General features: G+C 45.7%; 1 protein-coding gene across 4 annotated transcripts in view; it reads right to left on the bottom strand.

Moving 5' to 3' along the window:
- LOC135543144 (serine/threonine-protein kinase 24-like) overlaps positions 1-17,242 on the bottom strand; it is a 41,943-nt gene that overhangs the window by 22,902 nt on the left and 1,799 nt on the right. For 3 of the 4 annotated variants that reach the window (XM_064970220.1, XM_064970222.1, XM_064970221.1), the window contains 3 exons: positions 5,679-5,909; positions 3,856-3,912; positions 1,925-2,033 (listed from right to left, as the gene is read on the bottom strand). In XM_064970220.1, the coding sequence (XP_064826292.1) occupies positions 1,925-2,033; positions 3,856-3,912; positions 5,679-5,909 (397 nt within the window). Of the gene's footprint in view, positions 1-1,924; positions 2,034-3,855; positions 3,913-5,579; positions 5,624-5,678; positions 5,910-17,242 lie in introns of those variants that run through there. The other variant, XM_064970224.1, reaches the window with a different exon arrangement.

Below are 17,242 nucleotides of genomic sequence, written 5' to 3'. Positions count from 1 at the left end.
GTCCCTACTAGTATCCCTGTTAGCCCCTACTAGTATCCCTGTTAGCCCCTACTAGTATCCCTGTTAGCCCCTACTAGTATCCCTGTTAGCCCCTACTAGTATCCCTGTTAGCCCCTACTAGTATCCCTGTTAGCCCCTACTAGTATCCCTGTTAGCCCCTACTAGTATCCCTGTTAGCCCCTACTAGTATCCCTGTTAGTTAGGTTATTCCCTACTAGTATCCCTGTTAGTTAGGTTAGTCCCTACTAGTATCCCTGTTCGCCCCTACTAGTATCCCTGTTAGCCCCTACTAGTATCCCTGCGAGCCCCTACTAGTATCCCTGTTAGCCCCTACTAGTATCCCTGTTAGCCCCTACTAGTATCCCTGTTAGCCCCTACTAGTATCCCTGTTAGCCCCTACTAGTATCCCTGTTAGCCCTTACTAGCATCCCTGTTAGCCCCTACTAGTATCCCTGTTAGTTAGGTTAGCCCCTACTAGTATCCCTGTTAGCCCCTACTAGTATCCCTGTTAGTTTGGTTAACCCCTACTAGTATCCCTGTTAGCCCCTACTAGTATCCCTGTTAGCCCATTTAAGTCATTTGGCAGACGCTCTTATCCAGAGCGACTTACAAATTGGTGAATTCACCTTATGACATCCAGTGGAACAGCCACTTTACAATAGTGCATCTAAATCATTTAAGGGGGGGGGGTGAGAAGGATTACTTTATCCTATCCTAGGTATTCCTTAAAGAGGTGGGGTTTCAGGTGTCTCCGGAAGGTGGTGATTGACTCCGCTGTCCTGGCGTCGTGAGGGAGTTTGTTCCACCATTGGGGGGCCAGAGCAGCGAACAGTTTTGACTGGGCTGAGCGGGAACTGTACTTCCTCAGTGGTAGGGAGGCGAGCAGGCCAGAGGTGGATGAACGCAGTGCCCTTGTTTGGGTGTAGGGCCTGATCAGAGCCTGGAGGTACTGCGGTGCCGTTCCCCTCACAGCTCCGTAGGCAAGCACCATGGTCTTGTAGCGGATGCGAGCTTCAACTGGAAGCCAGTGGAGAGAGCGGAGGAGCGGGGTGACGTGAGAGAACTTGGGAAGGTTGAACACCAGATGGGCTGCGGCGTTCTGGATGAGTTGTAGGGGTTTAATGGCACAGGCAGGGAGCCCAGCCAACAGCGAGTTGCAGTAATCCAGACGGGAGATGACAAGTGTCTGGATTAGGACCTGCGCCGCTTCCTGTGTGAGGCAGGGTCGTACTCTGCGGATGTTGTAGAGCATGAACCTACAGGAACGGGCCACCGCCTTGATGTTAGTTGAGAACGACAGGGTGTTGTCCAGGATCACGCCAAGGTTCTTAGCGCTCTGGGAGGAGGACATACAAGCCCCTACTAGTATCCCTGTTAGTTAGGTTAGCCTCTACTAGTATCCCTGTTAGCCCCTACTAGTATCCCTGTTAGCCCCTACTAGTATCCCTGTTAGCCCCTACTAGTATCCCTGTTAGCCCCTACTAGTATCCCTGTTAGCCCCTACTAGTATCCCTGTTAGCCCTTACTAGTATCCCTGTTAGCCCCTACTAGTATCCCTGTTAGCCCCTACTAGTATCCCTGTTAACCCCTACTCGTATCCCTGTTAGCCCCTACTAGTATCCATGTTAGCCCCTACTAGTATCCCTGTTAGCCCCTACTAGTATCCCTGTTAGTTAGGTTAGTCCCTACTAGTATCCCTGTTAGTTAGGTTAGCCCCTACTAGTATCCCTGTTAGTTAGGTTAGTCCTTACTAGTATCCCTGCTAGCCCCTACTAGTATCCCTGTTAGTTAGGTTAGCCCCTACTAGTATCCATGCTAGCTAGGTTAGCCCCTACTGGTATCCATGCTAGCTTGGTTAGCTTGGTTAGCCCCTACTGGTATCCATGCTAGGTTAGCCTCTACTGGTATCCATGCTAGCTAGTACCTTTGATATCTCTGTGTATCTTCTTCTCTGAGTGGAGGTATTCCAGACCCTTCAGAATCTCTCTGAGGATGGTGGCGATCTGAGTCTCATCCAGCAACCCCGGCTCCAACTGGAAAAACCACACAACCGCCTCTGTTAGCTAGGACAACACACAACCGCCCCCGTTAGCTAGCACAACTCACACAACCGCCCCGTTAGCTAGGACAAGACACAACCGTCCCCGTTAGCTAGGACAACACACACAACCGCCCCCGTTAGCTAGGACAACACACACAACCGCCCCCGTTAGCTTGCACAACACACACAACCGCCCCCGTTAGCTAGCACAACTCACACAACCGCCCCCGTTAGCTAGGACAACACACAACCACCTCTGTTTGCTAGGACAACACACAACCGCCTCTGTTCGCTAGGACAACACACAACCGCCTCTGTTCGCTAGGACAACACACAATCACCCCCGTTAGCTAGGACAACACACAACCGCCCCTGTTAGCTAGGACAACACACAACCGCCCCTGTTAGCTAGGACAACACACAACCGCCCCGTTAGCTAGGACAACACACAACCGCCCCCGTTAGCTAGCACAACTCACACAACCGCCCCCGTTAGCTAGGACAACACACAACCGCCCCCGTTAGCTAGGACAACACACACAACCGCCCCTGTTAGCTAGGACAACACACAACCGCCCCCGTTAGCTAGGACAACACACAACCGCCCCCGTTAGCTAGCACAACTCACACAACCGCCTCTGTTAGCTAGGACAACACACAACCGCCTCTGTTAGCTAGGACAACACACAACCGCCTCTGTTAGCTAGGACAACACACAACCGCCCCCGTTAGCTAGCACAACTCACACAACCGCCTCTGTTAGCTAGGACAACACACAACCGCCCCCGTTAGCTAGCACAACCGCCCCTGTTAGCTAGGACAACACACAACCGCCCCCATTAGCTAGCACAACTCACACAACCGCCTCTGTTAGCTAGGACAACACACAACCGCCCCTGTTAGCTAGGACAACACACAACCGCCCCCGTTAGCTAGCACAACTCACACAACCGCCCCTGTTAGCTAGGACAACACACAACCGCCCCCATTAGCTAGCACAACTCACACAACTGCCTCTGTTAGCTAGGACAACACACAACCGCCCCTGTTAGCTAGCACAACTCACACAACCGCCCCCGTTAGCTAGCACAACTCACACAACCGCCTCTGTTAGCTAGGACAACACACAACCGCCCCGTTAGCTAGCACAACTCACACAACCGCCCCTGTTAGCTAGGACAACACACAACCGCCCCCATTAGCTAGCACAACTCACACAACCTTCTCTGTTAGCTAGGACAACACACAACCGCCCCTGTTAGCTAGGACAACACACAACCGCCCCCGTTAGCTAGCACAACTCACACAACCGCCCCTGTTAGCTAGGACAACACACAACCGCCCCCATTAGCTAGCACAACTCACACAACTGCCTCTGTTAGCTAGGACAACACACAACTGCCCCCGTTAGCTAGCACAACTCACACAACCGCCCCCGTTAGCTAGCACAACTCACACAACCGCCTCTGTTAGCTAGGACAACACACAACCGCCCCCATTAGCTAGCACAACTCACACAACCGCCTCTGTTAGCTAGGACAACACACAACCACCCCCGTTAGCTAGCACAACTCACACAACCGCCCCCGTTAGCTAGCACAACTCACACAACCGCCTCTGTTAACTAGGACAACACACAACCGCCCTCGTTAGCTAGCACAACTCACACAAACGCCTCTGTTAGCTAGGACAACACACAACCGCCCTCGTTAGCTAGCACAACTCACACAACCGCCTCTGTTAGCTAGGACAACACACAACCGTTAGCTAACACAACGTCCACATATCGTCTGACTACTGGTAACATCACTCACCAGATCTAATGCCGAGCCTCCCCCTAGATACTCCATAATGATCCACAGCTTGGCCTCCTGAAGCAGACAAGAGAAGCCAGTTACAGAGGCCCTGTTAGGACAGGGGCTGGTTCCTCCAAATCTGTAGCAATAAGTGCTGATGCCCTGAGAAGCTCTGTCTGGTGGGAGTCAGGAGTCTTTTATCCTGGTTTCATTTGGGATTAAATAGAGAGAAGTGGGAAGTGAGATTAAAATGATGTTAAATCCCTTCCTGCTAACATGACGATGGTCCTACATATCAGCCTGTGGGCCAGATGTCTGCAGGGGAGCACCACTTTCCCTCCGGTTCTTCTATCTAGTGGCTCTAACTGTTAAGTATCTCGGCCAGAAAAGAGGACACTTCGCTGAAGTATAGTATGTTTAGAGAACAACCTGGAAAAGCCTTCAACAGGGGGGTTTATGGGACAGCAGGGGGTGTTTATGGGACAGCAGGGGGTTTATGGGACAGTGGGACAACAGGGGGGTTTATGGGACAGCAGGGGGTTTATGGGAGAGCAGGGGGTGTTTATGGGACAGCAGGGGGTGTTTATGGGACAACAGGGGGTTTATGGGACAACAGGGGGGGTTTATGGGACAACAGGGGGGTTTATGGGACAGTGGTTAAGTGGGACAACAGGGGGGTTTTATGGGACAGTGGGACAGCAGGGGGGTTTATGGGACAGCAGGGGGGTTTATGGGACAGTGGTTCAGTGGGACAACAGGGGAGTTTATGGGACAGTGGTTAAGTGGGACAACAGGGGGGGTTTATGGGACAGTGGGACAGCAGGGGGGTTTATGGGACAGTGGTTCAGTGGGACAACAGGGGAGTTTATGGGACAGTGGTTAAGTGGGACAACAGGGGGGGTTTATGGGACAGTGGGACAGCAGGGGGGGGTTATGGGACAGTGGTTCAGTGGGACAACAGCAGGGAGTTTATGGGACAGTGGTTAAGTGGGACAACAGGGGGGTTTATGGGACAGTGGGACAGCATGGGGGGGTTATGGGACAGTGGTTCAGTGGGACAACAGGGGGGGGTTATGGGACAGTGGTTCAGTGGGACAACAGGGGGGTTTATGGGACAGTGGTTCAGTGGGACAACAGGGGGGGTTTATGGGACAGTGGGACAGCAGGGGGGTTTATGGGACAGTGGTTCAGTGGGACAACAGGGGAGTTTATGGGACAGTGGTTACGTGGGACAACAGGGGGGGTTTATGGGACAGTGGGACAGCAGGGGGGTTTATGGGACAGCAGGGGGGGGGTTATGGGACAGTGGTTCAGTGGGACAACAGGGGGGGTTATGGGACAGTGGTTCAGTGGGACAACAGGGGGGTATGGGACAGTGGTTCAGTGGGACAACAGGGGGTTTATGGGACAGTGGGACAACAGGGGGTTTATGGGACAGTGGTTCAGTGGGACAACAGGGGGGTTTATGGGACAGTGGGACAACAGGGAGTTTATGGGACAGTGGTTCAGTGGGACAACAGGGGGGTATGGGACAGTGGTTCAGTGGGACAACAGGGGGGTATGGGACAGTGGTTCAGTGGGACAACAGGGGGGTTTATGGGACAGTGGGACAACAGGGGGGTTTATGGGACAGTGGTGCTCACTTTGAGATAGGAGACATAGTACTTGGTGATGAAGGGGCTGTCACACTGACCTCTCCTGCTCCATAACCTTTAACCCTGACCCCTAACCCTATGACCTACCTTCAGGTATGATCCATAGTACTTGGTGATGAAGGGGCTGTCACACTGACCTCTCCTGCTCCATAACCTTTAACCCTGACCCCTAACCCTATGACCTACCTTCAGGTATGATCCATAGTACTTGGTGATGAAGGGGCTGTCACACTGACTCAACACAGTGATCTCCTGCTGAATATCCTCCATCTCATCCTCAGCCTCCTCCAGGTCAATGATCTTAATGGCCACCACCTTCTGAGTCCTGTTGTCTATTCCTTTAAACACTTCACCAAACGAGCCTTTACCGATCCTCTCCAACTTGGTGAACAGCTCCTCTGGGTCTGCCTTCAGGTTCTACAGGAGGAGAAGGGAGGGATAGAGGGAGGAGAAGGGAGGGATAGAGGGAGGAGAAGGGAGGGAGAGAGGGAGGGGGAGGAGAGAAGGAGGGGGGAGGGGGAGGAGGGAGAGAGGGAGGAGAAGGGAGGGAGAGAGGGAGGAGAAGGGAGGGGGAGGAGGGAGGAGAAGGCAGGGATAGAGGGAGGGAGAGAGGGAGGAGAAGGGAGGGAGAGAGGGAGGAGAAGGGAGGGGGAGGAGAGAGCAGCAGTGTTTAGAAGTTGATTACATGACATGTGATAAGAGTTAAACAATATCAGGCAGCATTATTTTGTGAACAACATGTTGCAACACTGCAGCAATGATGAAGCCAAGAAATCCTCTTTATAGGGAACAGAATATTGAATAAAGGAGTCCTCTTTATAGCGAACAGAATATTGAATAAAGGAGTCCTCTTTATAGCGAACAGAATATTGAATAAAGGAGTCCTCTTTATAGCGAACAGAATATTGAATAAAGGAGTCCTCTTTATAGCGAACAGAATATTGAATAAAGGAGTCCTCTTTATAGGGAACAGAATATTGAATAAAGGAGTCCTCTTTATAGCGAACAGAATATTGAATAAAGGAGTCCTCTTTATAGCGAACAGAATATTGAATAAACGAGTCCTCTTTATAGCGAACGGAATATTGAATAAAGGAGTCCTCTTTATAGCGAACAGAATATTGAATAAAGGAGTCCTCTTTATAGTGAACAGAATATTGAATAAACGAGTTCTCTTCTGTTTCCATGACACAACCTGGGACTAGGATGTCGCTCTGCTTTGACCTCTGACCCTACAGTACTCTCCCCTGGTCCTGACCTGTGACCCTAACCCTACAGTACTCTCTCCTGGTCCCGACCTGTGACCCTAACCCTACAGTACTCTCCCCTGGTATTGACCTCTGACCCTAAACCTACAGTACTCTCCCCTGGTCCTGACCTGTGACCCTAACCCTACAGTACTCATCTTGGAAAGTATTCAGACCCCTTGACTTTTCCCCCACACCGTTGCATTACAGCCTCATTGTAAAATGGGTTAAATCATTTTTTCCCCTTCAATCTACACACAATACCCCATAATGACATCTCAATACCCATAATGACATCACAATACCACATAATGACATCACAATACCCATAATGACATCTCAATACCCATAATGACATCACAATACCACATAATGACATCACAATACCCATAATGACATCACAATACCCCATAATGACATCACAATACCCCATAATGACATCACAATACCACATAATGACATCACAATACCCCATAATGACATCACAATACCCCATAATTACATCTCAATACCCCATAATGACATCTCAATACCCCATAATGACAAAGCAAAAACTGGTTTGTAGACATTTTTGAAAATGTATAAAAAAATAAAAAACCCATTAACATCACATTTACATAAGTATTAAGACCCTTTACTCAGTACTTTGTTGAAGCACCTTTGCCAGCGATTACAGCCTCGAGTCTTCTTGGGTATGATGCTACAAGCTTGGCACACCTGTATTTGGAAGTTTCTCCCATTCTTCTCTGTAGATCCTCTCAAGCTCTGTCAGGTTGGATGGGGAGCGTCGCTGCACAGCTATTTTCAGGTCTTTCCAGAGATGTTCGATCGGGTTCAAGTCGGGCTTGGCTGGGCCACTGAAGGACATTCGGAGACTTGTCCCAAAGCCACTCTTGCATTGTCTTGGCTGTGTGCTTAGCGTAGTTGTCCTTGGCCCCAGGCAGTGGTCCTGAGCACTCTGGAGCAGGTTTTCATCAAGGATCTCTCTGTACTTTGCTCCATTAATCTTTCTCTTGATCCTGACTAGTCTCCCAGTCTCTGCCGCTGACAAACATCCCCACAGCATGATGCTGCCACCACCATGCTTCACCTTAGGGATGGTGCCAGGTTTCCTCCAGACGTGACACACTGCATTTAGGCCACAGAGTTCAATCTTGGTTTCATCAGATCAGAGAATCTTGTTTCTCATGGTCTGAGAGTCCTTTAGGTGCCTTTTGGCAAACTCTAAGCAGACTGTTATGTGCCTTTTACTGAGGAGTGGCTTCTCTCTGGCTATTCTACCAGAAAGGCCTGATTGGTGGAGTGCTGCAGAGATGATTGTCCTTCTGGAAGGCTCTCCCATCTCCACAGAGGAACTCTGGGGCCCTGCCAGAGTGACCCTTGGGTTCTTGGTCTCCTCCCTGACCTGGCCCTTCTGGAAGGTTCTCCCTTCTCCACAGAGGAACTCTGGAGCGCTGTCAGAGTGACCCTTGGGTTCTTGGTCTCCTCCCTGACCTGGCCCTTCTGGAAGGCTCTCCCATCTCCACAGAGGAACTCTGGAGCGCTGTCAGAGTGACCCTTGGGTTTTTGGTCTCCTCCCTGACCTGGCCCTTCTGGAAGGTTCTCCCTTCTCCACAGAGGAACTCTGGAGCGCTGTCAGAGTGACCCTTGGGTTTTTGGTCACCTCCCTGACCAAGGCCCTTTTACCCCGGTTGCTCAGTTTGGCCGGGCGACCAGCTCTAGGAAGAGTCTTGGTGGTTCCAAACTTCTTCCATTTAAGAATGATGGAGACCACTGTGTTCTTGGGGACCTTCAATGCTCCAGACATTTTTTGTACACTATCACAGATTGGTGCCTCGACATGATCCTGTCTCGGAGCTCAACAGACAATTCCTTCAACCTAATGGCTTAGTTTTCGTTCTGACATGCTGTGGGATCTTATATAGACAAGTGTGTACTTTTCCAAATAATGTTCAATCAATTGAATTTAACACAAGTGGACTCCAATCTAGTTGTAAAAACATCTCAAGGATGATCAATGGAAACAGGATGCACCTGAGATCAATTTCAAGTCTCATAGCAAAAGGGTCTGAATACTTATGTAAATAAGGTATTTCTGTTTTTTATTTTCATAAATTAGCAAACAATGTCTAAAAACCTGTTTTTGCTTTGTCATTATGGGGTATTGTGATGTCATTATGGGGTATTGTGATGTCATTATGGGGTATTGTGATGTCATTATGGGGTATTGTGTAGATTGATGAGGAAAACAATGTAATTTAATCCCTTTTAGAATAAGGCTGTAATGTAACAAAGTGAAGGGGTCTGAATACTTTCCAAATGCTTTGTACATAGCAACATTATTTTGACTAGCTATTCACTGTGTATTTATTCCTTGTGTCCCCATTTCAATGCTTTATTGTTGTAATCTAACTCTGCTGTGTTGGACAATGATCCGTAAGTGAGCATTTCACCGTTAGTCTACACCTGTTGTTTACCAAGCAGGTGACAAATAACATTTTTCAGTAAATCCATTTCGATTTGGTAACAGAATTACGAGTTTTAAATCACTTAATTCAAAGGCGATATGAGTAAAAACACTAATTGTTGAACTTTCATTATCCTTCCTCCTCACGAGGGAGAGAAATTTGAAAATATCTTTTTGGTAACGGAATTTTTATTTTATTTTTTTATTTTACCTTTATTTAACCAGGCAAGTCAGTTAAGAACACATTTTTATTTTCAATGACGGCCTGGGAACAGCGGGTTAACTGCCTGTTCAGGGGCTGAACGACAGATTTGTACCTTGTCAGCTCAGGGGTTTGAGCTCGCAACCTTCCGGTTACTAGTCCAATGCTCTAACCACTAGGCCACCCTGCCGCCCCTGCTGAATTACAAGACAATGTTTCTTAACTTACATAAGGCAAATAATTTGATATTAGTTGGCAAGGGTCTTCAACAATTTTGTGTTTTGATGTATTTCTTATACATTTTACGACTTTCTGCTTGACGTTGTTCAAGACCCCTTTTTCATCTGACCAGAAATCAAAGCCTTTGCTTATTCCTCATTGTTATGATGGAAAACGGTTGGAAAATGTATATATAGAGCTTTATTAAAAATTATATTTATAGACAAAGCTTTCATTTGACACCCAATTCGACACGCTCCTATGAACTTTACATTTTGATGCTCATGGGTAATTCAGAAGGAAATGCCCTTAGCTGTTCCACCTCTCAGAAACCAACACACAACACTCAGCTCATGGAAAATACTGGTCGACTGTAGGCTAGATATGATGTACACTAGATATATCACTCACATTGCGATTTACAAACATATGACTTGGCAACCAGCTGTATTCAAGTACAGATTTGAACAGGTCACATTTCAGGAATAGATGTCAGTCAGTGAGCTGTTTTTGGTTAAAATCTTTAGCCGAGCTTAGAGAGTCCTCTGTTTTCCAGTGCTTTAGTCTTTAGCCTAGCTTAGAGAGTCCTCTGTTTTCCAGTGCTTTAGTCTTTAGCCTAGCTTAGAGAGTCCTCTGTTTTCCAGTGCTTTAGTCTGTAGCCTAGCTTAGAGAGTCCTCTGTTTTCCAGTGCTTTAGTCTGTAGCCTAGCTTAGAGAGTCCTCTGTTTTCCAGTGCTTTAGCCTAGCTTAGAGAGTCCTCTGTTTTCCAGTGCTTTAGTCTTTAGCCTAGCTTAGAGAGTCCTCTGTTTTCCATTGCTTTAGTCTTTAGCCTAGCTTAGAGAGTCCTCTGTTTTCCAGTGCTTTAGTCTTTAGCCTAGCTTAGAGAGTCCTCTGTTTTCCAGTGCTTTAGCCTAGCTTAGAGAGTCCTCTGTTTTCCAGTGCTTTAGTCTTTAGCCTAGCTTAGAGAGTCCTCTGTTTTCCAGTGCTTTAGTCTTTAGCCTAGCTTAGAGAGTCCTCTGTCTTCCAGTGCTTTAGTCTTTAGCCTAGCTTAGAGAATCCTCTGTTTTCCAGTGCTTTAGTCTTTAGCCTAGCTTAGAGAGTCCTCTGTTTTCCAGTGCTTTAGTCTTTAGCCTAGCTTAGAGAGTCCTCTGTTTTCCAGTGCTTTAGTCTTTAGCCTAGCTTAGAGAGTCCTCTGTTTTCCAGTGCTTTAGCCTAGCTTAGAGAGTCCTCTGTTTTCCAGTGCTTTAGTCTTTAGCCTAGCTTAGAGAGTCCTCTGTTTTCCAGTGCTTTAGTCTTTAGCCTAGCTTAGAGAGTCCTCTGTTTTCCATTGCTTTAGTCTTTAGCCTAGCTTAGAGAGTCCTCTGTTTTCCAGTGCTTTAGTCTTTAGCCTAGCTTAGAGAGTCCTCTGTTTTCCAGTGCTTTAGCCTAGCTTAGAGAGTCCTCTGTTTTCCAGTGCTTTAGCCTAGCTTAGAGAGTCCTCTGTTTTCCAGTGCTTTAGCCTAGCTTAGAGAGTCCTCTCTTTTCCATTGCTTGAGCCTAGCTTAGAGAGTCTTCTGTTTTCCATTGCTTTAGTCTTTAGCCTAGCTCAGAGAATCCTCTGTTTTCCATTGCTTTAGCGTAGCTCGGAGGATCCTCTGTTTTCCATTGCTTTAGCCTAGCTCAGAGAATCCTCTCTTTTCCATTGCTTTAGCCTAGTTTAGAGTCCTCTGTTTCCAGTGCTTTAGTCTTCAGCCTAGCTCAGAGAATCCTCTGTTTCCAGTGTTTTAGTCTTTAGCCTAGCTTAGAGAGTCCTCTGTTTTCCAGTGCTTTAGTCTTTAGCCTAGCTCAGAGAGTCCTCTGTTTTCCATTGCTTTAGCCTAGCTTAGAGAGTCCTCTGTTTTCCAGTGCTTTAGTCTTTAGCCTAGCTTAGAGAGTCCTCTGTTTTCCAGTGCTTTAGTCTTTAGCCTAGCTTAGAGAGTCCTCTGTCTTCCAGTGCTTTAGTCTTTAGCCTAGCTTAGAGAATCCTCTGTTTTCCAGTGCTTTAGTCTTTAGCCTAGCTTAGAGAGTCCTCTGTTTTCCAGTGCTTTAGTCTTTAGCCTAGCTTAGAGAGTCCTCTGTTTTCCAGTGCTTTAGTCTTTAGCCTAGCTTAGAGAGTCCTCTGTTTTCCAGTGCTTTAGCCTAGCTTAGAGAGTCCTCTGTTTTCCAGTGCTTTAGTCTTTAGCCTAGCTTAGAGAGTCCTCTGTTTTCCAGTGCTTTAGTCTTTAGCCTAGGTCAGAGAATCCTCTGTTTTCCATTGCTTTAGTCTTTAGCCTAGCTTAGAGAGTCCTCTGTTTCCAGTGCTTTAGTCCTTAGCCTAGCTCAGAGAATCCTGTTTTCCATTGCTTTAGCCTAGCTCAGCGAATCCTCTGTTTTCCATTGCTTTAGCCTAGCTTAGAGAGTCCTCTGTTTTCCAGTGCTTTAGCCTAGCTTAGAGAGTCCTCTGTTTTCCATTGCTTGAGCCTAGCTTAGAGAGTCTTCTGTTTTCCATTGCTTTAGTCTTTAGCCTAGCTCAGAGAATCCTCTGTTTTCCATTGCTTTAGCGTAGCTCGGAGGATCCTCTGTTTTCCATTGCTTTAGCCTAGCTCAGAGAATCCTCTCTTTTCCATTGCTTTAGCCTAGTTTAGAGTCCTCTGTTTCCAGTGCTTTAGTCTTCAGCCTAGCTCAGAGAATCCTCTGTTTCCAGTGTTTTAGTCTTTAGCCTAGCTTAGAGAGTCCTCTGTTTTCCAGTGCTTTAGTCTTTAGCCTAGCTCAGAGAATACTCTGTTTTCCATTGCTTTAGCCTAGCTTAAAGAATCATGTTTTCCATTGCTTTAGTCCTTAGCCTAGCTCAGAGAATCCTCTGTTTTCCATTGCTTGAGCCTAGCTTAGAGAGTCCTCTGTTTTCAGTGTTTTAGTCTTCAGCCTAGCTCAGAGAATCCTCTGTTTCCAGTGCTTTAGTCTTTAGCCTAGCTTAGAGAATCCTCTGTTTTCCAGTGCTTTAGTCTTTAGCCTAGCTTAGAGAGTCCTCTGTTTTCCATTGCTTTAGCCTAGCTTAGAGAATCATGTTTTCCATTGCTTTAGTCCTTAGCCTAGCTCAGAGAATCCTCTGTTTTCCATTGCTTGAGCCTAGCTTAGAGTCTTCTGTTTTCCATTGCTTCAGTCTTTAGCCCAGCTCAGAGGATCCTCTGTTTTCCATTGCTTTAGTCTTTAGCCTAGCTCAGAGAATCCTCTGTTTTCCATTGCTTTAGCGTAGCTCAGAGGATCCTCTGTTTTCCATTGCTTTAGCCTAGCTCAGAGAATCCTCTGTTTTCCATTGCTTTAGTCTTTAGCCTAGCTCAGAGAATCCTCTGTTTTCCATTGCTTTAGCGTAGCTCAGAGGATCCTCTGTTTTCCATTGCTTTAGCCTAGCTCAGAGAATCCTCTGTTTTCCATTGCTTTAGCCTAGCTCAGAGAATCCTCTGTTTTCCATTGCTTTAGCCTAGCTTAGAGAGTCCTCTGTTTTCCAGTGCTTTAGCCTAGCTTAGAGAATCCTCTGTTTTCCAGTGCTTTAGTCTTTAGCCTAGCTTAGAGAATCCTCTGTTTTCCAGTGCTTTAGTCTTTAGCCTAGCTTAGAGAATCCTCTGTTTTCCATTGCTTTAGTCTTTAGCCTAGCTTAGAGAGTCCTCTGTTTTCCATTGCTTTAGCCTAGTTTAGAGAGTCCTCTGTTTCCAGTGCTTTAGCCTAGCTTAGAGAGTCCTCTGTTTTCCAATGCTTTAGTCTTTAGCCTAGCTTAGAGAGTCCTCTGTTTTCCATTGCTTTAGCCTAGCTTAGAGAATCCTCTGTTTCCAGTGCTTTAGTCTTTAGCCTAGCTTAGAGAATCCTCTGTTTTCCAGTGCTTTAGTCTTTAGCCTAGCTTAGAGAGTCCTCTGTTTTCCATTGCTTTAGCCTAGCTTAGAGAATCATGTTTTCCATTGCTTTAGTCCTTAGCCTAGCTCAGAGAATCCTCTGTTTTCCATTGCTTGAGCCTAGCTTAGAGAGTCTTCTGTTTTCCATTGCTTCAGTCTTTAGCCCAGCTCAGAGGATCCTCTGTTTTCCATTGCTTTAGTCTTTAGCCTAGCTCAGAGAATCCTCTGTTTTCCATTGCTTTAGCGTAGCTCAGAGGATCCTCTGTTTTCCATTGCTTTAGCCTAGCTCAGAGAATCCTCTGTTTTCCATTGCTTTAGCCTAGCTCAGAGAATCCTCTGTTTTCCATTGCTTTAGCCTAGCTCAGAGAATCCTCTGTTTTCCATTGCTTTAGCCTAGCTTAGAGAGTCCTCTGTTTTCAATTGCTTTAGCCTAGCTCAGAGAATCCTCTGTTTTCCATTGCTTTAGTCTTTAGCCTAGCTTGGAGAGTCCTCTGTTTTCCATTGCTTTAGTCTTTAGCCTAGCTCAGAGAATCCTCTGTTTTCCATTGCTTTAGTCTTTAGCCCAGCTTAGAGAGTCCTCTGTTTTCCAGTGCTTTAGTCTTTAGCCTAGCTTGGAGAGTCCTCTGTTTTCCATTGCTTTAGCGTAGCTCAGAGGATCCTCTGTTTTCCATTGCTTTAGCCTAGCTTAGAGAGTCTTCTGTTTTCCATTGCTTCAGTCTTCAGCCCAGCTCAGAGGATCCTCTGTTTTCCATTGCTTTAGTCTTTAACCTAGCTCAGAGAATCCTCTGTTTTCCATTGCTTTAGCGTAGCTCAGAGGATCCTCTGTTTTCCATTGCTTTAGCCTAGCTCAGAGAATCCTCTGTTTTCCATTGCTTTAGCCTAGCTCAGAGAATCCTCTGTTTTCCATTGCTTTAGCCTAGTTTAGAGAGTCCTCTGTTTTCAATTGCTTTAGCCTAGCTCAGAGAATCCTCTGTTTTCCAGTGCTTTAGTCTTTAGCCTAGCTTAGAGAGTCCTCTGTTTTCCAGTGCTTTAGTTTTTTAGCCTAGGTCAGAGAATCCTCTGTTTTCCATTGCTTTAGCCTAGCTCAGAGAATCCTCTGTTTTCCATAGCTTTAGCCTAGCTCAGAGAATCCTGTTTCACCATTGCTTTAGTCCAGCTCAGAGAATCCTCTGTTTTCCATTGCTTTAGTCTTTAGCCTAGCTCAGAGAACCCTCTGTTTCCATTGCTTTAGCCTAGCTTAGAGAGTCCTCTGTTTTCCATTGCTTTAGTCTAATCATAGCAGAACCACTCAGTTGTTGATTGAACCTCTCTCAAAACACTGCTGTTTGTGTGCTGGAACTAAGATCAACTGAATGACTCCAACTGTGTCCATATGCTCATCATTGCATAATACTAGGTCAATTTGAGTCATTTAAAAAATATTATAGTCACAAAATTATGTTTGTTCCTTTTAGTCATCAGTATGGGGTAGCCCCAATGTGACTCCTAGGATAATTTAGTGTTAAATATTGTACTAGCCTATTATTGGACATGCAGAATGAACTAAGGGAATTCACTGTCTCTCTCTATCGGCAGCAGGCTGTGCTTATGGTGCATGTCTTTAGTATTGTTAACATCAGGTGAGGGCTAGCTTCAGTATATAACACTATGGTGCATGTCTTTAGTATTGTTAACATCAGGTGAGGGCTAGCTTCAGTATATAACACTATGGTGCATGTCTTTAGTATTGTTAACATCAGGTGAGGGCTAGCTTCAGTATATAACACTATGGTGCATGTCTTTAGTATTGTTAACATCAGGTGAGGGCTAGCTTCAGTATATAACACTATGGTGCATGTCTTTAGTATTGTTAACATCAGGTGAGGGCTAGCTTCAGTATATAACACTATGGTGCATGTCTTTAGTATTGTTAACATCAGGTGAGGGCTAGCTTCAGTATATAACACTATGGTGCATGTCTTTAGTATTGTTAACATCAGGTGAGGGCTAGCTTCAGTATATAACACTATGGTGCATGTCTTTAGTATTGTTAACATCAGGTGAGGGCTAGCTTCAGTATATAACACTATGGTGCATGTCTTTAGTATTGTTAACATCAGGTGAGGGCTAGCTTCAGTATATAACACTATGGTGCATGTCTTTAGTATTGTTAACATCAGGTGAGGGCTAGCTTCAGTATATAACACTATGGTGCATGTCTTTAGTATTGTTAACATCAGGTGAGGGCTAGCTTCAGTATATAACACTATGGTGCATGTCTTTAGTATTGTTAACATCAGGTGAGGGCTAGCTTCAGTATATAACACTATGGTGCATGTCTTTAGTATTGTTAACATCAGGTGAGGGCTAGCTTCAGTATATAACATTATGGTGCATGTCTTTAGTATTGTTAACATCAGGTGAGGGCTAGCTTCAGTATATAACATTATGGTGCATGTCTTTAGTATTGTTAACATCAGGTGAGGGCTAGCTTCAGTATATAACACTATGGTGCATGTCTTTAGTATTGTTAACATCAGGTGAGGGCTAGCTTCAGTATATAACACTATGGTGCATGTCTTTAGTATTGTTAACATCAGGTGAGGGCTAGCTTCAGTATATAACACTATGGTGCATGTCTTTAGTATTGTTAACATCAGGTGAGGGCTAGCTTCAGTATTAACACTATGGTGCATGTCTTTAGTATTGTTAACATCAGGTGAGGGCTGCTTCAGTATATAACACTATGGTGCATGTCTTTAGTATTGTTAACATCAGGTGAGGGCTAGCTTCAGTATATAACACTATGGTGCATGTCTTTAGTATTGTTAACATCAGGTGAGGGCTAGCTTCAGTATATAACACTATGGTGCATGTCTTTAGTATTGTTAACATCAGGTGAGGGCTAGCTTCAGTATATAACACTATGGTGCATGTCTTTAGTATTGTTAACATCAGGTGAGGGCTAGCTTCAGTATATAACACTATGGTGCATGTCTTTAGTATTGTTAACATCAGGTGAGGGCTAGCTTCAGTATATAACACTATGGTGCATGTCTTTAGTATTGTTAACATCAGGTGAGGGCTAGCTTCAGTATATAACACTATGGTGCATGTCTTTAGTATTGTTAACATCAGGTGAGGGCTAGCTTCAGTATATAACACTATGGTGCATGTCTTTAGTATTGTTAACATCAGGTGAGGGCTAGCTTCAGTATATAACACTATGGTGCATGTCTTTAGTATTGTTAACATCAGGTGAGGGCTAGCTTCAGTATATAACACTATGGTGCATGTCTTTAGTATTGTTAACATCAGGTGAGGGCTAGCTTCAGTATATAACACTATGGTGCATGTCTTTAGTATTGTTAACATCAGGTGAGGGCTAGCTTCAGTATATAACATTATGGTGCATGTCTTTAGTATTGTTAACATCAGGTGAGGGCTAGCTTCAGTATATAACACTATGGTGCATGTCTTTAGTATTGTTAACATCAGGTGAGGGCTAGCTTCAGTATATAACACTATGGTGCATGTCTTTAGTATTGTTAACATCAGGTGAGGGCTAGCTTCAGTATATAACACTATGGTGCATGTCTTTAGTATTGTTAACATCAGGTGAGGGCTAGCTTCAGTATATAACACTATGGTGCATGTCTTTAGTATTGTTAACATCAGGTGAGGGCTAGCTTCAGTATATAACACTTTGGTAAGGTGTACTTTAACTAGCTACTTGACATGAGGTGAAAACAGCAT

This window comes from Oncorhynchus masou, chromosome 7 (assembly GCF_036934945.1).
Source record: "Oncorhynchus masou masou isolate Uvic2021 chromosome 7, UVic_Omas_1.1, whole genome shotgun sequence".
Taxonomy (NCBI): domain Eukaryota; kingdom Metazoa; phylum Chordata; class Actinopteri; order Salmoniformes; family Salmonidae; genus Oncorhynchus; species Oncorhynchus masou.
This window is presented reverse-complemented; position numbering and strand designations above follow the sequence as displayed.